Here is a 22,033-nt window from a genome sequence, read left to right as displayed (position 1 = left end):
CAGAAGGAAATCTTACCTTTTGCAACAGCATGGATGGACCTGGAGATTATTATGCAAAGTGCAATAAACCAGTCAGAGAAAGAGAAGTGCCACATGATCTCACTTATATGTGGAATCTCTTGAACAAAACAAAGTAGAAATAAATTCATAGATATAGAAAACAGACTGATAGCTGTTACAGGGGAGGGGGTTTGGGGAGCTGGGTGAAGGGGTTGAAAAAGGTGTAGGGATTAAGCAAAAAAAAACAAACCTTCATAGGCAATAGTGTGGTGATTACCAGAGGGAAAAGGGGGTCGGAAGAGGTAAAAGAAGGTAAAGGGGAATAAACGGTGACAAAAGGACAAGTGACTTGAGGTGGTGAACACACAGTACAATATACAGATGGTGTGTTATAGAGTTGCACACCTGAAACCTATAATTTTATTAACCAATGTCATTCCCAATAAATTCAATAAAAAAGAAGAAATTACTATGAAGAAATGTATTTAGAATGAATTTGAGGCTAGAAGGCCACCAGTGAACATAGCTGTTATGCACTTCTGAGCTAGCAGAGAAAAAAATCAAACCCCCAGCATGAAAGGATGAACTAAAATCCCTGGGGATGGATCAGGCAAGGTGTGTGTTCAAACCTGAGAAGACACGATGAAGGAACATCTGAAACCCTTATGTTCCCACAAGCCTGTCGGTACTGCAAAATGAGTCTATTCCCTAAAAGAATGGCTCTCCATCTCATCTGCAAGCCTATGTCTACCTAACATGCAGGTAGATCAATCTACCCTGAGAAGAGTTTACTCTTATTTCAAGGAAGGGCAAAGTGTAAACTTCGGAGGCAACGATAACAAGCTGCTTTTGTTTCACAAAAGATTTACCAACCCACAGTTAAACCCGCAGTCCAGAAGACTTTCTTCAGCATCTTAGGAAGGCACAATGTTCCCAGCTAAGAGGGCCCTCCCTCTCTTTCCTTCACTCCCATCATACACTCATACGCTGGCCCACAGATGCTACACTTTCTCCTGACAATAGCCCTAGACTTAGTCTTCTCTCCAGTCCCTCTGCCTCTCCCCTGCCCAGATGCCCCTCAATGCCCACCTGGACTCTCGCCACAGCCTCTGTCTGGGTCTCTCCTGCTCCTGGTTTTTAGTCTTTAGGTATAAGCCACTGCAACCAGACTAACCTTCCTAAAATGCTAATCTGGTCACATCATTCCCCGATTTATAACCCTCTGTCACCTGTAGAATAAGTTGCAAATAGCCCAAAATAGTTTTTACAGTAATTCATCTTCTGGCCCTTGGTTATTTCTCTAATTTTATTTGTGAGGAGTTCTCCTTGCATCACAGCCATATTCAGTTATTCTCAGTTCTCCAGACACAACGTCCTCTCTCTTGCCTCTAGAGATTGGATCATGTTCTTCCCATTGCCTGGAGAATTCTTTCTTCTCCTCTCACTTCACCTTGCCTACCAATACCCATCAATGAGGCAGGAATCCTCGTGGGAATGACTTCCTCAGTCTTAACTTCTCCATGTTCCCACAACTCCCTATCACAGTGCTTAGCTACCCATTTGCTAGTCTGGGCCTCCCCTAGAGTGGATGTCCTGGCACATAGTAGATCCTTGATAAATATTCCTGAGTGAATAAGTAAATGAGACCCAGCCTAGGAAGAACATTTGCCTGCCCAAGTGACCTAGTTGAGGCTCTTTCTTCATCTCCTGATTCAAACCACCATGGAATGCAATAGAAAACACAAGGATTTCTGACAAAACACCCACAGATGGGAACATTTAAACTTCCTCCCCAAAAAAGGGTTTTTGTGTCCACAATCTCTCCCATTATTGCTACAGAGGCAGGGTAAGCCCCAATGCCTGGAAGCACTGTTCCTAGTGACCCAGCCCTACACTAAGTCTCTCTCCTGTGACCCATTTGGAAGCCAGGGCTAGTTCCAAGCTAGACAAGGAAATAAAGCTGTGTTTGTCATTCATTTCTTCCTCTTGCTGGAAAACCGTTCAAGTAGCCTGTTTCTGTCTCCATCCAGTTTCTGCCTCAATCCTCTTCAAAGCTAGGATGAAAAATCTAACCACAAAAGGGCCAATCTGTTCCCCACAGTGCCCTGGGCCCTGCACCTTCACAACCTTTATCAACTGAGTCAGCTGTAGCCTCCTTACTGAGAGAAACGAGCAGCGATAACTCTTAATTACACCAAAGTTGGCCTTTTCTGCCTTCACTTTTGTTCCTTGTGGCTCTCTTTAAACAAAGTTGTCAGCAGAGACACCAACAAAAAATGTGTTGGATGAACCAAGACAGTGGCTTTCCTTGTCTGCTAAAGAAAGCCTTTTTTTCCTTATCAACACGTGCTCTATTTGTTAAACTAAGACATGACCTCCGGCCTTGACTGAGTGTGCAAACACACATATCAAATAAATGTTGGTGAGGTTAACCTCATTTCTCCACACTTCACAGAGAATTTTATCTCTCCCTTCATTGTTTTCCAGGTGAATTGGGACAATTGTTACTGAATTTTCAGCCTCAGGAAACTAACTCCAGAGATTTTTTTTTTTCATCCTGTTTTACTAATCCAGTTGGGAATATCTAATGCTCATAATAGGATAGCCACTTCCCCCACTTGCCAAGTCCATGATTATTCAGTAGCAGCAGCAGCAGAAATATTGGGAAGACTACTTGTTCAAATCAAATCTCATGTGAAAGCCCAATGCATAACATGGCCCACTTTCTCCTGTCTTTGGCTCCTCATTTTCTGGGGTTAACATTTCTGAAAGGTTATAGAAAGAGGTGCAAAGGGGCATCATTTCAGTGTTTGGCTGCTACAAAAAAATCATATGCACACATACATGCAATAAAGGGGTGATTACAAACTCCAACACCAATTCACAGACTGAGAGTACAGGAAGGAATAAAGTATTTGCATATCTTTTTCCGGGGGAAGGGTTTTCTCAGTTTCCTGGGAGTTAACATTGTCGGACTAACAATATATATTTTTTTCTATCATGCTCCTTTGGGCTTATATTTAGTCAATGCTCTCAGAAGCTAGCAATTGGCTCTTTCAAAGTTATACTTTCTGGAGATAATATGTATTTTTGTCCTTTTCTGTGTCTTCATTGATATTTTAGTAGAAATTTGGGAGGTCATGCATCAGGAGCAACCAGCCTGACACCATTTTAAACTGAAATCCAATGGACATTTAGTTTGATTGAACTACAAATGTTAACTTCATGAGATTTGCCTCCAGTCAAGTGCTTCTCTCCTTCCCATTACACATATTTGGGTAGCAAAAATGGGTGACTTGATGAGAAGCAGGAAATTATTCATTCCATTCCAATTTTGAATATGACAATTGCAAAGCCAGGCTTGTGTCCTACATGCCAAACTTCCTAGCACACAGTCCACATCTTCCTATGCTAGTTGTCTCATTCCATAGCATCCTTTTGTTAGCAATGTCAAAACAGCACCAGGTGTAAACCTCAGTTCAGCCACCCCAGTTCTTGAGATCTGTCTAAGAGAAGAATCCGGAACCAAGACTCAGATTATAAGAGAAAGTTTATTTAGAAAGTAACAGAGGTGGTTGAAGTGAGCCATAGAAGAAAGAAATGGATCAGAAAACAAGTTACAGCAAAAGAAGGATCTCTGGAGCTTAGGGGGAGAAAGGGAGAGATAGAACACACGCATGAGAGAGAGCAAGAGCACACACCCTGGGAAAAGTAGGGGTGGGGGGAAAGCATGGGCATGTTCCATAGAGAGAGCCGCTCAAGAGATTTTTGTGCAGAGGATGGGTGTGGCAGAGCTGAAAGAGCAAAGGTGCAAGGTCTACTTCTAGTTTGCACTCGGATGTGTGACAAGTTACTTAATGTAATGCAAAGAGCAGAATTATCAAAAAATGATCCCTGAGGCTCACCCTGGATAAGAAACTAGCAAAACCTGAGGTGAATGGGTAGATGGGTAAGCCACTTCTCCATGCTGGAGGTTCCACTCAAGGATAGCTCCCCATGCAGTCAATGCATCCTGCCCCCATGCAGCATCACACTGCATGGGCCCCAAGGTGAGTGTTATGCTGGAGCCAGACCCTATTGCCAATTGTTAAATACTCAGTAATTTTGCAAATCAGTACCATGACATTGGCCACTGTGGGAGTGTTTATACCAAAGAAGGTGGCAAACACTATAAATCAGGGATCTCCTTGCCCCTAAGAGTTCGTTTCCCAGTATACTTGTGCCCAAGGCATCTGCTTTGAGCATCTAGAATCTAGAAAACTCCTACAAATCTGGGTACCTGCAGTTAGGCTGCCAGACAGTCCAGGAGTTTGGTCATCCATCCACTGACAAGGTTACATTTGATCTGGCTGACTAAGAAGGAAGCACCCTGCGAGCAGAGTACCTTTCCTGGAAAACCTGTACCATGTGTTCAGCTGTCTGTCTGAGCCTGGGCACACCTGTTTGTGGGATGATGGGGAATGGGGGGCAGTGCTTTTCATTTTTAGCTAACCCCTGGCTTACACATACCCTTTTTTTTCCAATGAAGACTATTCCTTAACCCACGCCATGTGCTATTTGGAAATTCATTTGGAGCCGTGGTATATGGCTGATGGCAGTGCAGATGGGACTCAACTTCTATTAACAACTTAATTTGTATCACAAGTAGACTATCTTGCATGGTGCTCTAGCCTCAGCTTTCTCAACAGCACAATGGGAGTGTCATATTGGTTTCTTAGAGTGTGTACTAGACAAATGACAATTCATGTGAGCACACTATGGAAACAGCAAAGACCCATGGAAACGGCACATCCACATATGTTCTGGTGGAGATCACTGATTTGGAATTGAAGAGTTTTAGATTTCATATCAGCAAGGCCACTCTCTTGGGCAAGTTACTGAATTTCTCTCCATTTCAGCTACTCCATTTGAGAAACGGGTACAGTACTTTGTAGGGCTGTTGTAAGAACTGAAGGAAACAACAGGGATAGCCATGCCTGGCTAAAATCCCGACACTCATTATATGTTGAAGGCTTTAGTTGAATTTGAAAACTCCTCAACTCTCCAACTTCTAGGGTGCTAATTCACACTGAAATGCCAGCTCCTTTAATGTTCACAAAAAATTAAACATAAATTTAGTCTGGGCCAAATGCATATAATAATAAAGTTTTGGGAAACTTTCAAATTGAGAACTGAAAGGGTAATAAACTCAGGGCTCAAAATATTGCTTCCTCCATAGGCCCAGATGCCTTTATTTGCTAGATGTATATCATGGAGGTCATTTTTGCATTTATGTGTATTTGGTAAAAAACCCAAACAACTCAATATGTTGTATCCTTAATTAAACTTTGTGGAAAAGATGGCAACACTTGGTAATGATGAGTATAAGCTTTTATTAGACTTAGTCAAAATAAGTTAGAATTAACTCTGTTCAGTTGTGAATAAAGATAAAAGTTTTGATTTTTTAATTTAAGTGAATTTTAAACATCATAGTCTCTATGAGCAAATCCAAAACTATAAGATCTATCTTTTTTCATTTTCTCTCTCTCTCCCTCTCTTCCTCTCTCCCTCCCTCCCTCCCTCCCTACAGACACACACACAATCCAACGACATTGAACTTATCACTATCTGCTAAGGATGTTTTCTATGACCCGACATAATGGTTGACTGTCAAGTAACTTACCTGGCAGCCCCACTGCCAGTTTGGAAAATTAAAATTTACAGGAAATATCCAGATTGACCATATAATGGTCTGTTAATTTCATTTTAACAACAACCAGGCTACGATCACTTTAATTAACCAGTAACCAGTAAATGCCTTATCCAACCAACCATAGGCCTGGCTAGAATTCAAGTCAAAGAATATTTGAGTCCCTACTGTGTGTTAGGCACCATAGTGAATTACTGCACTTGATGAGTTATAGTTCATGGGAAGATAAGAAAAATATAAAAGAAATTAAGTTGTTGCTCAAAATATGTTGTGCAATCAAAGAAATATGAACATGTATAAAGGAGATCAAACAAAAATCCCATAGTGGAGACTATCAAAAATAAGCTTTAACCCAGCACTGCTAATAGACATATAATGCAATGCATGTAATTTTTAATTTCCTGGTAGCCACATTAAAAAAAGTAAAAGAAACACATGAGATTAATGTTAATCATACCAACACAAAGTCTGTTTATTTCAACATGACAGCAATATAAGAATTATTAGTCAGAGAATGGACATAGACAACAGTGTGGGGAATGAGTATGGAAGTGGGGGCGGGCTGGGAGGAGGGGGTGAAGGGGAAAAAACTGGGACAACTATAATAGTATAAACAATAAAAAATATTTTCTGTATTTCTGTGAGGGTTTACTAAGTTTTTGAAATCCTGTGTGTATATTATTTACACACCACAATTTGGACATTATATTTTCAGTAAAAATATTTGACCTGTATTTAGATTAAAATTTACAGTTGAAAAGGTAGATTCGTAAGCCAAGTTGTTCTAATGATTGGATCAAGTAGTGGTTTTTAAGTTAAATTTAAATTAGTTTCTCAATTGCACCAGCCACATTTCAAATGCTTAATAGCCACACGGTAGTTAGTGGCTACCATATTGGACGGTGTAGACATAGAACTTTCTGCAATGGTGTGAATGTCCCATAGGACAGTGCAGCCCTAGAATGTAAACAGGGCAGCCCCTGTGGAGTGAGGAGGAAGAGGGTGTCAGAGAAGAGGGAAGAGTTCAAAATCAGGGGGATAAGAAGGGCATATGTATAATTGGGATTGCTGAATCTAGACATAAATTCTGCTGTTCATTTCACCATGAATTTTTGAGTTTTGGGCTTCTGGACATCTTAGATCCCCTATATTCAAATTTTTCTTCTATATACTAGCCAATGGTAAATTTTAGTTGTTGAATAAGACTGCTCATTGTTTTAAAAGGGGGAAATTAAATTTCTGAAAGGAGGCATGGTGTTAGATTTGGATAAGAGCTGTGAACTGATGGATTTTAAAAGAGGTGGAGGGCTGACAGTGATTCCATAAAACAAATCAGACAATAGGATGGAGCAAGGGACGCTGGGCCTGCATTTCTGTAGGAGGGTGGGCCTGACTGGTGCTGGGAATCAGTGTCAGCTTTCTGGTCCAGCCTCTGGGGAAACAGCTTGGCACCTAGGGGTTCTTCTCAAAGTGATGCAAATGACTGGTACATAGAGTAAAACAAGTTTAATTCTAATACTATTAGGATCCTTGGCACCTATTTGCATAAGTGGGCATAAATGAGAGGCATGCAATACTTGGATGTGGGGAGACCTCTAATGATCATATATCCAGAACTCTGAGGAATATTTAGCAGCCACCATAAATCGCCCTCACGTGTGACTGACATTCGTGATGCAATCAAAGCCGAGTCCTGGTTCAGTGGTTTCCACAGCTCGTCTAATGTTGATTCTTGATCTATGTTGATTCTTTACAAAGAGCACGTGGTCCAATTACATATTTCTTCCATTCTGGGTTAAAGATGTCTTTCTAAAGGCCCATTCTACCAATTTATGGGGGATATAAAAAAAGGATTTTCAGTAAAATATACTTTCATTGGTTTTGATGAAAAGGGTTTGTGATGAAAGTAGAATCTCTAATAAGCATTTCATAAATGACTTGTCTTTCAAACTTAATATAAAACAGAATAAAATACGTCTCCCAAGACCTCTTTGCTTCCTCACAGATTTAAAGTCCCCTGCTCTCAATCAATTGGGTCCAAGAACTCGAAATTCTCTAAAGATACAATCAAATATTTATCAGCGAAAGTTGGTAAAACTGAGAAATTATTTATGGCCCAAATTTTGAAACAGTCACACTTTGAAAGGGGAATAAGCCAGCACGTGCTGGGAAGTGTGCACTGCTTCCCGAGGCACACACTCCTGGTGGATCCTCCCTGCTGTCTGGAATTCAAAAACAGGAAGGAAATCACAGGTTTGAGGGTGTGTTCACGACTGGGTGTTTTATCCTCTTTTCAGAAACATTCAGAGATATAATGGAAAAGCAGCCCCTAAATTCTAGTAATTTAGCTTCTTACCAACCAATTTATTTGGCAGATAGATGAATAATGCATCAGTCAAAACTGTGTCTAATCCCTAGAGCGGCCCGCATGCCTTTCTGTGAATATATAATTCTACAAGGCACAACCCTTAACTGGGAAAACACCCCACAGAGGGCTCATTCCCTAAAGCACCTTGCTTGATGTCTTTACCCTTTAGTTAAGGGCCTCCTTTCTTTTAAGGAATTCAGGTTGCGATAAAATATGACAAAAAAAGAAAGAAAGAAAGAAACAAACAAATACTTAGTTTCCATTCCTCCCCTTGAAGTACAAAACAAACAAAAAAAGTACCTTTGTGCCAAACTGCCAACTCTCGTCTTATTTATGATAATTTTATATTTAGCTAAACTTAATTTTTCCAGCATTGTATTATGAAATTCCTAAACATAGAAGAAAATAAAAAATAGGAAGAAATTTATAGCGATTCACTATTCTCCCATCACCTGGAGTCTACCATTAACAACCTTCTGTACTTGTTTCAGCATACATTTATTTGTTGGTCCATCATCCCACAGTCCAAATTATTTTTTGGTGTGTTTCAAAGAATTACATTCAATCTTAATGCTGTTTTAAAGAGAAGAATTGTCAGCAAGTATATTTCATTCCACGGAAGAGAATTCTCAGACTGCACTTAGCAGCCCTGAGCATACTGGTTAAGGACACCGACTGAAATCTCAAAGAGCTGTCACAAAGCTTGTCTCTGCTGTTTAGGGACTGTGTGACTTTGGACAGGTTCCTCTGAGTCTCATTACTCTCATTTGGCACATTGCAAGATAATCCCCACGGGGTTGCTATTATGAGAATCAAACATAATAGATGAAAAATGCTGGACAAACAATGAATTTGTGATGATTTTTTCCCCTCTGTAATCTTATGAGATGAAGCACTTTGTCTGTTTCCCTTTGTCATTAAACCCCCAGCCTCTAGCACAGTGCCTTGTAAATAGCAGACACTGAATGTATGCTTGTTGACATGAGTTGAATTTCAGAGACTTTCCCTCCTGGGATGCAGCAAGTGCTTATTGACGGAGAGAGGCAAATACAGTTGGCTTCAAAGGCGTGAGACACAAGAAAAGTAGTTCAAGAAGTGAAGTGGGAGCAGAAGATAAGACAAAGAGAAAACCTAACCTGCAAGGAAAAGGTATTTCTATTGAGTTTAGTGATGGAGCAGAAGTGCCCTCTCCTGTCCCTATCCCGCAGAGCTCACCTTGTCAATGCACACCAGGCTTCCAGCTGCCACAGGCTTGTTGCCTGAAGGCTCTCCCAGAAGCCTCAGAAGGCCTTGGTTCCTGTGTACAGAGCTCAGGGCCGGCCGAATGCACTGACGGATCCACACTTCTAGGACTGGCCCTCAGCCGACAACTGGTGGGGTTGGCATGTAAATGTCCAAGCTCCCTTCCGCGGAGTGGATAACCCCAGCAGTGTCCCATTTCCTAGTGTTTCCCAAGGGGATTACAATCCGGTCACTCAGAGTGGTAGCTGTCTTGAAAAGCAAGGTTCCCAAATGACTGCTTCCCTTCCCTTCTCACTTCACCACTCCCTTACCAGCATTCTCCTTATGTCCTAAATAACAAACCTGCATTTGAATCCTTGTCTCAGCAAACTCAAAGTAAGGCAAATGTCTTTATTTTTATAACTACAGAATCTCTCCAAATGGAACGCTACACTGAAGTCTGATTTAGGGCTGCCCTCGCTCAGGTAGTTTGGGTGGATGGGGATGATACACGGGGGCCACAGCCTGCCCTCTTTGGTCCCCTCTCCCTTCTCCCCACCTCCCCGCACTCACTGAAGATAACCTACAAGCTCTCATAGCTCTGCAGAGCAATGCTTATCAGCTACTGGTGGAGTTGATGATGCCAAAAGATGTAAAGAAAAGAATAAGATGAATGAATAAAATCAAGAAAGCACAAAAAGTAAGCTCCTTCAAAGACATAAAGAGCATGGAAAAACAAGTAGTTTTTGGAAGGCAGTGAAGTTATTCTGCAAAAACCATCTGGAGTTTTGGGAGGCTTTCACACATCACAATGTTAGTAGACTATCACACTTAGGAAAACAGTTGCTTTGTAGAGAGTCCAGGTTGACAGCCCGTGTGGGCAGTACATAAAGCGCACAGGAGAGATGATTCCTCAGCTTGGAAACAAAATTTGTTAAGAAACAAAGCAGAAGAATCTCTCTAGTTAGCTGTATAGTTATTGACCCACTGTATATCTCAAAGAAAGAGGATTATGAAAACTATCTAAATATATTTAGGGGGGTGAACATGTGCAAAAGAAGGAAGCTTTAGGCTGATCACATAATTTAATGTCGGCATCTGGGCATATTTAAGAGAAAAGGTGGTGCTAATAATAATTATGCCAGGACAACCAGTTTTCCAAGCAGCTGAGATGTATGATTACCCTTGTCATAACCTAATTAATAGAACTGAACTCCAATACTGAAGTTATTATATATCAATGGTAGACAGGAAAAGAGAACATATCTTAGATCAGACCTCCATAAACTTGAGTGTGCAGCAGAATCAGCTGAAAGGCATGCCCAAAGAGATTCCTGACTTCATTCGGAGAGTTTCTGGCCCAGGGGGTCTGGGGTGGGACCCCAGAATATGCACTTCTAGTAAGCAACCAGGTGACGCTCTGCTGCTGCTGCTTCATACCCTTGAACAAGGACTGCTCAAGGGGTGCGCAGATCAGTGGTGCTCAGCCTTGGCTGTACATCAGCAATTACGTGAGATCTTTTAAAAATCTGGATGCTTGGTCCTCAGCCCCTGGCCAACTGAATCAGTCTCTCAGGGTGGAGACTGGCATCTGTATTTTCACTGCCCCAGTGATTCTGATGCCCAGTGGACTCCAGGCTTAAACCACAGGGACACAACTTGTGTCTCGGAAACTGTTTGAGGGCAGAGCCTTGCAGACTTGAGAACTCTGGTCCCTTAGCAATTGCCATTGTTGGTTTCAGGGACAATTACACAAAACCATCAGAGTGGCTAGGGCTGTCTAAAGGGGCAGGGCTCATCAGCCCAACGCCGTCCACTGGAGCAGTCCTGCTTCCCTTTACCTCATATCCTGCACCCCTGGCAAGGTTTTGCTTAAAGAAAGACATCTGGCACAGTGGTAGTTTAAAATTATAAATACAGTGATTACAAGGACATTGGATGATCAAGGTTTCTAATTTCGAATAGAAGTGGTATCGATTTCTAGTAGTCTAAGTCACCCTCACATGTCCAGATCACTATAAATGCTCTTCTTAGCCCATCTCTTTGTGTCCACTCTTCTCTCCCACTCAACTCCACTCCTACAAATCCTTCCCTACAAATCAGCCAGAAGGACCTTTCAACACACACACACACACACACACACACATGCACACACACTGAGAAGACCTTCCAAAGGCTTCTTGCTGCATGCACGCTGAAACCCCACCCCTGACTATGGCCCCAGGACTTCAGTTCTTACCACCCTCTTCTTTGCTTACTGCATTGTAGACAACTGGACATTTTGCTCCTAAAATATACCCCATTTTTCCCATCTCCAGGCCTCTTCATGTGCAGTTCTCTCTGCCAAGAATGCAGTTTACCCAGATATTCCCATGGCTGTCTCTTTCTCATCCTTCCAATCTCCACTCAAATGTCAGTAACTCCGACCGGCCTTCCCAGCCATCTGTGTAAAGATTCCTTCTTCCCTCTACTGCCTGGTCCTGCTATTTACTCTTTTCCACATCACCTCATTTTCATTTTTCACAGCATTTGTTATCTTCCACAGGTTTTTTGTTTGTATATTTACTCATTGGGATATCTGTCCCCTCACTAGAATACAAGCTCCATCACAATAAGGGCTTGCATGCTTGTTCACACCTATATGTACCCAGTCCAAATCCTGGAGTCCAGCACATAATAGGTTCTCCTTATTTATTCAATGAATGAATAAATAGTCCAATAGCCCCAGTCATGAGATCATTCATCAACCAAGCACTATTGTTCAAATTTCAAGTTTACTAAAAATAAAAACTGTTTAAAAGTTGATTCTCCATGTTGACTCATTCATGTGGGGAAGAATGTGTTCACCAGGCAGCGGCAGAATTTCTGTTGACTTATCAGTGACTTTCTTTGTGTTGTTTTGATTTATGCAACAGTGTTTTCTGGCTCTGGTTGGTATGATTTAGTTTCTTTGATCTGGTTCCCTTGATCTGAGTTTTTAGAGAGCTGGCCCAATGCTGCTCCTGGAAGAACACATTTGAAAACTAGGATCTAAATTAAAGGACTGCATGCCATCATACTGACACTGTAAGGGAGGCTCTCTGGATGGTTGCCTCGATGTTATCTATGAAAGCAATGAGTCTGCTTCTCACCAACAACGTCCTTCTGACACAACTTCAGCATCATTATCTACCATGTAGATCTCCAAGTCACGATACTCAAAGCTGCTACTTTTTGGCAAATGCTATTTTTTACTGTTGTTCAATAAGCTTTTAACTTTTTGGGGGGGGTCAGGGGGTCGGCAAAAGAGGTTGGCCTTCTATCATAGAGGAACTGAGGCCAATTCCAGCTGGTCACCAAAGCAGTCAACTTGTCTTATGTACGCTCATCTCTTAATAAAAAACATGCTTTTCTCATTTGTCTTTTGTCTGACTTACCTTGCCAACATCTCTTGGGAAAGGTTGTCTCTGATTCTCTGGAATTAAAATGGGAGATACCACAATGGACCTCTTTTGTCTTGGGACAGGAGAAGTTCTTGCAAATTTAAATATATCCTAAAAGAGAAAAAAAAACATAATCAATTGACCCCATGGAGAGGATGTATCAGTCTGCTCTGTGAGATATGGCTCCTTTGTTGTGAAGGCAAACGGCTGTTTGGACATTGTTAATTTTATTCTATCAAACCTCATTAGCGTTAGCAAGTACATCCTTAGAATTATACTAAAGCTGACATTGTGATTCACAATGACTATCATTAAGCTATTTAATCCCATTTTCTGAATCATTCTATTCACACTGTCAGTCTTGATTTATACATCTTTTAGTACTGCGCATTCCCGCTCTGCTCTTTATCTGCCAAGTGAGGGGGTTGCTCACCTGGCCATGAACCCACAGAGCTCACCGGGTGTAAAAGTGACTCTCCTCAGGGCTAACTGTAAGGCCCTCACCCTCACAAATGAATGGGGATTGAGGAGCAATCACAAAGTGCCCAGCTGTCAGGCATTATGGAGACCATGTCTCTCAAGGACCATTTGTTATTACTATTAGTTGGAGGACTGACATGATGCGCCCCCCACCCAGTGTGTCCCAACCTTCAGTCACGGGGACCTCACCATCAGGATGTCCGCCCTATCTATGTTAGCTAAATAAATGTGTGCAACAGCCCTTTTATATCAGTATTTTAAATAAAGTACCAGTATTGAATTTTTTTAAATGTAGGAAAATATAAAAATGACTGGAGACCAAATGATGGTATTAAATTGGAGATAGAAACTCCAGGAAAAAAGCTCTTCTTTTAAAAAGGGAGATAAGAAAGGGCCAGAGGGGGTGTTAGAGTGTTGTTAGCACCAAACTGAGACTTTCTTCTTGATCTGATCAGAGGACTGAAAATAGAATATCATTTTCAACATATAAACTAATCTTATTTACTGCCACATACTAAAATTATCTTATGTATCATCAAAAGTAAGCACCTCAAATTTTTACAACTGGTTCCCATCAAAATGGTGTGGCAAATGATATTTAAATATCATCACTGACACATGCCCCATAAAAGTATGAGTATGCATAAACATATATAACACATACACATATATTCATATATACATATGTGCCGACATGTGCATGTATACCCACATATATCACAGTCTTAAAAGAAAAATCTACATAAGTCAAATAGAAAATAAGATCAGCAAAGCCTATGGGAGCTCCTATAAGTAATCTTTCTCTTGATTTTGCCGGGAGTGTGAAGTGATGGTATGCTAGTGGGAAGCAATCAGGTAACATTTATCTATTGAGAAGGCAGGGAAAGACAAACACCATATGAATTAACCTGTAAGTGGAACATAATCAACAAAACAAACAAACAAAGAAAACAGAACCAGAGACATTGAAATAAAGAACAAACTGACAGTAACCAGAAGGGAAGGGTACGGGGATTATGGGGGAAAGAAGGAAAGAAGGGGAAAGGTCATCAAGGAACATGTATAAAGGACCCATGGACAAAGCCAAAGGGGGGAAGGATTGAGGGTGGGAGGTGGGGTGGGTGGGGTGGGAGAAAGTAGTGGCAGGAAAATGGAGACAACTGTACTTGAATAACAATAAAAAAAATTAAAAAAAGAACCTTTCAAATGCACATGTTCCTTCACTCTGTGATTTCACTCCTAGGAATACACACAAATAGTATTAAATTCAAAAGAAGAATAAAACTCTGTGCAGGAAGATTGCTTAGTGAGACATTACTTATAAAGGGCAAAAATGGCAGCCAACCTAAATATTCCATCACAGGGCAAGGTTAATGAAACCTGGGTCCATGAGAGGGAGATACTATTACACACGTCCAATAAGACTGTCGTGAAGACCGTGTTCTAACCACACTATCATCATTGACTGTTGCCACACTCACTACCACACACCACCATAACAGGCCCACTTATTAAGTGCATGTTGGGCAATGTGCTAGGGGCTTTACATGCCTGCTCTCATCGTTGCAATAAACTTCCCAAGTAAATCTTAGCCTTCCTCAACCAATGAAGGATATCAAGTTCCCAGTTAGTTGCTCCAACTCACCCAGCCAGCAGAGAGAATACATAAAATAAAACATGTAGGAAAACATAGAATACCATATTGGATACCCACTTTACATAAACTAGATTGAGCAGTGAAAAATACTACTTGAAATCCCAGTGAGCGAGTCCAAATAAAACACTGTTAGGTCTCTAGGAAGATTAAAATGTCAATATTCAAGAAAAGACATAAAACTAGAGTATGTCAATATAAAAGACAGTGAGAAGAAAGAGCAAGAAGGGTTCATACAATAACAACAATAACTCAACTAACCAAAAAATATGTATGTAACCCAACCCTACCAAGCCAAAAATAGCACAGAGAAAGAGTGTGGAACAGACAGTGAGGAGACAATGGAAAAACAAGGAGGCTTATATTCACAAGCCACTGACGTGAAACAATGATGAAGATTCTGTTGGTTTATTGGGGGATGGGAAAAGAATAGCAAATATGTAAAATATGTGTAATATACGAAACTCATTTACAATAAAAAAAATCTTGAGGCTCAGATGTGAGACTGTCTGGGGAAGCACTTTGAAAAGATTTAAAATCCTATGCAAATGTAAAAGATTGGTGATTCTGCTCCATACCAGAGCAAACAGAGGTTCTAGTTCATTATGACAATGTATATGTAAATGTACCTAAAGTAATGAAAAGCAGACTGCATTATCAATAGCAAACTTTCCACTGTTTGTAGTAAAAAGCCCATTTGTGTTTGCAAGCCTTTTGTCCTCATGAGTGCCCAGGGCCCGGGGGTGGGGAGAGGTGGGGGGGGTGTCAGCCCCCTGGGTCCCCAGCACACCAGCTAGCCAAGCCTGGAGCTGCCAGTCCACTTCTCCCACTCTCACAGCGTCCCTGGAGCTTGGCGACAAGCACAGTTGTGTCAGCTCCTGGGTCTAAGGTGGAAGCATAGAAAAAGGAGGCTCAGAGTCCCAGAATGGGAAATAGACTATGGAAGGGAGGGATGTGGGAGGGAGGGTGACTGATCATAGAGATGCCTGCCTGTGTCCAAGCCTCTCTGAGCCCAGGGCATCCTTTCCTCCCAACTTTTAACTTTTGCTTTACAATGGCAGGACCCTCAATAAATATTTGTCCATAACTGTGTTTCTGTCTGTGGCTGTTTCTGTCTTTGTGATTTATGTGTATATGTATTACTATGAATTTGTTGACAATGTGTACCTATGTATTTGCTGTTGCATCTCCCTTTCATCGGATCTGTGCTAATGAGTTTTTTGGTGTGCTCTGAAGCCACGTGCTACTATGTGACTGGGACCATTTAGAAGCCATAGCATCTGATTTGAGCGACGATCATACACTTTATGTATACCAGGCAAATGTATGTGTAACCATGTTTATGCTAAACTCTGTGTGCGTGTTTGTATCTGTCAACCCACTGTGTAAAGTCTCTGAATGCACCAGGCTGTGGCCGTAACCTCAAGGAAAGATAAGACAGAAGCAGTGGAGATAAAAAGAATGTGACAATTATAGATGGAGATGAAATAGGGTGTGGGAAAGACCAGAACATGAGGGTAAAGGAGAGGCTGTGTTAGGACTCACTGCTTTCTGGTGTTGCCATTAAAAAGAGAGTGGCCAAAGAGGAAAAAAAGCCATTTTAGGCACAGATTCAAGCAGGTATATAGACTTGTTGACTTCAAGGTGCCATTATACATCCAACAGAGATTTCCAGAGGGTGTATAAAGACTTGCCTTCAGGAGGCAGGGGAATTCAGGGGGAAAATGTCGCAGTCACCTATGTATAAGAGTAGCTAGACCTCATGGAAAAGCTGCTGACACTGACTGGGTGAAGATAGAAAAGGGAGGAACTTCATTTTTCAATGGGATTCTAAAAGGACAGTGAAGGCCACAGAAAAGTTTCTTGGTAAAAAAAAAAAGAAACCACAGAAGGACTAACAGGTGAGAATTCAAAAAGGAAAGAGTTCATGGCCATACAACGCAGTTGTCCTTTCTAGCAAGCTGAACACTCTAAGGAAGCTTTGGGCTTGATGATGGACAGGTAATTGATGATTGCGGGAAGAGCAGCTTTAGGGTGTGCTAGGGTGGAATGTCAGAGGAACCAATGGGAAGTGAGGGCTTGGGGACAGAAGGAAAGGAAATAAACAGGAAGTAGTTTGTTTGTTAGTTAAAGGGGAGACCAGGCAGGGTGGTGGGCTTGAGGAGGAAGGGGTCGGAGGAAGGAAGCTGTAGCTCAGGGTGAATGAAGACGCAGACTGGAGACGGATGCCCAAAGGAGGTGGGAAGGGAGTGGATCAGCCTCACAGTCAGCCCCACAGAAAGGAGAGTGAAATCTGCTTTCTTTGAGGAGGACAGACAGAGGTTTAAGGGGAATCTCTCATCTGTAAAGGAGGACGATTTGCTGTGCTTTTGGTTATCAGAATGAAGTGAGAAATTGTGCGTGGAGGTGGCCTGTGCTCTCCAAAGAACAGCACAACAGTGAAAGATGGGGCTCAGTGATACCAGGACAGCAGGGGTGAAAAAATGAAGACCAACCACTCACCTTTTAAGAGTGAGTATTTCAGCTGTGGATGGCCAAAGGCCAGGTCTTAAAGGGGACACACCTAGACACACAGCCACCTGAAGATTTCTAGATTCACTAGGTGCATGCACACTGACATGAAAATTCTCTCTCGTCAAACCCAACACTCAGCACAAGTGAACATGTGTGTGTGCGTGCGCATGCACAGACACACACACACACACATGGCATACGTAGGAGAGTGAGTAAGTGGCTCTGTGCCTCTGGAGGACCCTCCCTACACCCTGCAGTCACTGGACAATGATCCATCAGCGTCTTTGAACCTGAAACAGCCTGAGGCCTTCAGCAGCTTCCTCCAATCTTGCAGAAGTCAAAGGGGCAGAACTGTGTCCTCAGGGAGGCTCACTCTGCTGGGTTTATTACAGGAGCATTGTCACCCTTACACAAACACCCCTGTCCCCTGTAAGGCTAGCAGGAGCCTTCATCTTTCTGCCGTAGGGTATTTGGGTTTGCAGTTTCATTTGCTTTCCTCCCTGTTTCTCAATCTCAGGAGAAGTTGGCAGCACATTAAAAGCAATGTTCATGATACCTGAGGGGGCGGGGCAGGATCTTATCACACAGTCCCGGAGGGGAGACTCCTGCAACTATGAGGGTGGGGGTGGAGCCCAAGAGAAAGAGGAAGGGAGAAAGAATGGATTCATATTCATTCATTCATTCATTCATTTCTTCAAAATCTGTCTGTGGATTCCTTTCTCCCTGCCAGGAGTAATTCTAGGCATCTGGGGTAATGCAGTGCTTGAGAGAGACAAGTCCCCTGCACACAGGGAGCTCACATTCTAGAAGGAGGAGAAGATGATGAGCACAGAGAGAGAGCAACACGTGGTTCAGGAGAACAAACAGGGAGGGGACTGAATGTGCGGACAGGAGTGTATGGCTAACACTTTAGATGGGAGGCAGCTCAGGGGCCAAGCACTGGGAGCAAAGAGGAGACAAGCCAGTGGCCTGGGGAAGAAATTCAGATACCGGATGGCCAGCTGTATATACCACAGAGAGGATTCTGGCTTTTACTCAGCATGAGATGTGAGTCATGGGAGGGTTTTAAGCTGAGGAATGACATGAGCCCACTTACAATAAAATTTTTATATCATGCTGGCTGCCGTGTGGAGGATAGAATTGTGGCAAAAGTGAGGGCATGTTTATTGGTTGGGTTTCTTCCTTTTCCCAACCCTGTCTTCACAAGGTGCTGAGGTTCTCTCCTGGAATGCCAATCGGACCATTTGATTTTGGGAATGAAAAGAAGATTTGAGGTCAACATTCCCTGCCTGAGTCCCTCTATCCTCTTTACTTCCCACAATACTTTAATACATATTTAGGTATAATTAATATAAAATTCACCCATTTTAAGTGTGTATTGCAATGATTATCAAGAACCTTACAGAATTGTGCAACTGTCACCACAAACTAATTTTAGAAGATTTGTATTATCCCAAAAGAAACTCCTGGACCATATGCCGTCACTTTTCTGTTCTAGGCCGCAGCTGCTGGCAACCATGAACCTACTTTCCGTCGGTACACAGTTGCCTTCTCTGGACATTTCATAAAAGGGAACCACAATTTGTTTCCCCAATATTTTTTATGGGCTCTGGCTCTATTTCAGAGTTGACGTGAAGAGCGTGAAGCAGAAAAGGACGCAGCTGACATCCAGTGACTGGTAAAGGGTTGGAGGGGCCTGGCTATACACTCACGGAGGGACCACACTCACAGAGCACCCAGAGTCCCTGCTGTCCTGAGTGGCTGAGACCTCTGTTGCAGCTGCACTCAGTGACCCCTCAGTCAACTTCCTCCACTGCCCATCCTGCTGCCCTTCTGCCTGCACAGGTATGGCTACCAAGACACCCCCAATAGGCCTCCTTCAAACAGATCTGAGTCACAAGGTCTGTTTGCAGGAAACCTATTGATGACACTCATCCATGACACCCATCAAGGCAAAGTGCCCAGAATAGAGACTCTGTGGGCAAGGGGCCGCAGAAGTGAAGGGGAATGGAGAGGTTTGGCCCAGACTGGTGTCCTACAGCTGAGACTGTACCCCATGTGCTGGCTGCCACTGTTCATTCCCACCACACCCAAGTGAGGGCTTACAAGTCTTCAGGTGGCCACCTCGAGAAAGCGGTGAGATTTGAGAGGAACAACCCTGCTTTCTTCACATTAGGCACAAACCAGAAAGCAGCTGGGGCCTGTCTTGCCACCACCCGTCAGGGAGTGTTCATGAGCCAAACTCAGACAGACAAGATGTGGCCAGAGAACTCACATGTCTCCCTCCCCCCTCCCTGTGCCCCACTCACTTCTGTCTTTTCATTAGGTAATAAATGAGAGGAAAAAATAGCAACAACTTTATAAAGAATCACAAACCTCTGCCTTTGTTCTCTCTCCTACTTTCATAACTTTGGGACAAAATTATGAGCTAAGAGGAGATATTTTCACAGGGCAAAGCATTGCAGAAACTGGAAGTGCAGCCAGCCTGGCCCAGTTGTGGACAGTCTTGTATGCCGAGCATGGTAAGGAGGCTGGATGCGCTGCCCAGGCAGCTGGGAACCTCTGCTAGTTTCATGCAAAGGTGTGTTGCTCTCTGTTTGAAATCCATGTCCAGTTGAAGGATCCTGGAATTATTCCTTTGAAGAGTTTGAAGCTTGTGTTCCAGACTTGAATTCCAAGTCACATAGCCTATTTCTTTCTCATCTTTCCACTCCTAAGATGTACTTGGCATCCTGCTCCTGGACTCGCTGAGTCCGCCATAAGAAACACTGTCATTTACTAAGTAGTTATTATATATCAGACATCGTCTAGGCACACTGTAATATTATCTCATTGTTTTCCTCCAATAACTGGCAGGTAGAACTACCATGGCTGTTTTCCTGAAGTTCAAAGACATAAAAGACTCATCCAATGTCACTTAGCTCTTAAGTGAGAGATGGGAACCAAGGCATCTGTGACCCCAGAACCTCTGCTGTAGGCACAATGCTATTCATGCCCCCAGGGCTGCTGCTGGCTTTACAATGAGGTCTGAGACTTCCTTAGCCCGGGGTACTGAAGTGTAACTGGAGAACCACAACCCTAATGTAGGTAGGCAGAGATAGAGAGCAAATCTCAATCAGCCTCTGGTTAAAAGGAGTAGCTTATACTGCAGGGTGACGGCTTAATTGTCTGCAAATGAATGCAACTGCAGAAATCAATCTCCAATTTATTCCATTCTTATAGCTGATCTCAGGTGCTGAAAGCTGCTAGGAGAAGGGTTCTGTGCCACTCAGTTTGAATTTTGCATGCAATCGAATGCTCAGTTCAGCCAGTTTTACTGTACCTGAGGCGAGATTTAAAGTTTGCTTTATTACTTCCTGGGGCTGAAGTTTGCCTACTTAAGGAAGAAACAGTTAACAAATACCAAATATTCAGCAACAAATTTAGGAGGTTGGAGAGCCAAGATATTAAGCTTGCTTCATTTCCAGCTGTCAATTTTCCCAAGATTCTGGAGGCCAAATGTCAGTCGAGCTGAGTCATCTGCTATAGGTTTACTGGACGGAGTTGCACTGAAAATAAAATAGGGTGATGTGGAAATTGTCTGTCAGTCCCACATGTCATCTCATAGTATAAAAGCAGGTGTTATGGAGCTAATTTTAAAGGTGGGCAGGGGGAAGATGAGGCTGGTGGATTCACAGGGTGGAGGAGATCGGTCTGCTATTGTAAATTAAGCCACACATGCTTGTCCAGGACTGCTGGTACACAGCTGGGAAGAATGGGTGCAAACCACTGTTCCCTAGACTGCCCATATACTCATGCTTTTCTGGAAGTGATTGAGGTAGGGAATGTGGTGAAAGAGCTGCAATTGATAAAAGCCACAGGAACTGTCAACAACAAAGTAAGGCCACCCCTTCCCCAGGGGTTTATGGCTTAAAACCAGCAGACATCAGCTCAATAAAACATAGCCACTAATTTTACCTGATGATGATCCCTAGCCTGATTATACGTTCATTGTAATACATTAGCGTGCTAAACGACACACCACATGCTGCTGTGATAGAAAACAGAAAGCTCAGGTATAAACACAAAATGGCCCACAGAGCTCCTCTAAGAAACCTCCACCCCTTTCCCGGGGAAGATCCCCTCACTGAATACCCCACCCTCAATGAAATGAACCTCAATAAAGAAAGCAAATTCTGCCAGAGGGGGCTGCTCTGTCCATGGGGTAGCCCACACTCAGTCTCACTGCTTCACTAATACACTCACTTTCACTTTAAACTCTATGCTGGTCCATCTTTGAATTCTTTCCTGCACGAAGTCAAGAACTCACAGTGGGTCATAGTGGGTCATGGACACCTGAACCCACGGGCCCCCAGCATGCCTGCTTCACAATCACCAGTGATATCAGAAACGATTTCTCCAATATTGAAAGCCACCTATCAGGGACTTTGGGGACGGTCTGAAAACAAGCAACCTCACAATGGAAGGTCCAATAGTGGAGCATCTGAATGAATAACATTGAGGAAGTGATAAAGTCCCAATGTAATGGCTATGACAGTCATTTCGGTTATGTATGTTTAGGTGCAGAAGACATGCCTTTGGTCAAATTAGTCAGTGGAGAAATGAGGTTCATCCAGGAGTTTGCAATTTGAGTAGTGACTGTCGAAGTTCTCTGCCCAGCAGCTAGAAAATCCTTTAAAACATCC

General features: G+C 42.7%; 1 protein-coding gene across 1 annotated transcript in view; it reads right to left on the bottom strand.

Moving 5' to 3' along the window:
- The window catches only part of CDH13 (cadherin 13), a 1,057,449-nt gene that overhangs the window by 568,922 nt on the left and 466,494 nt on the right, over positions 1 to 22,033 (bottom strand). Inside the window, exon 4 of the mRNA XM_024556040.4 lies at positions 12,695 to 12,811. Coding sequence (XP_024411808.1) covers positions 12,695 to 12,811 — 117 coding nt within the window. The remainder of the gene's footprint in view (positions 1 to 12,694; positions 12,812 to 22,033) is intronic.

The sequence above is a fragment of the Desmodus rotundus genome, chromosome 12 (assembly GCF_022682495.2).
Source record: "Desmodus rotundus isolate HL8 chromosome 12, HLdesRot8A.1, whole genome shotgun sequence".
Lineage (NCBI taxonomy): Eukaryota > Metazoa > Chordata > Mammalia > Chiroptera > Phyllostomidae > Desmodus > Desmodus rotundus.
This window is presented reverse-complemented; position numbering and strand designations above follow the sequence as displayed.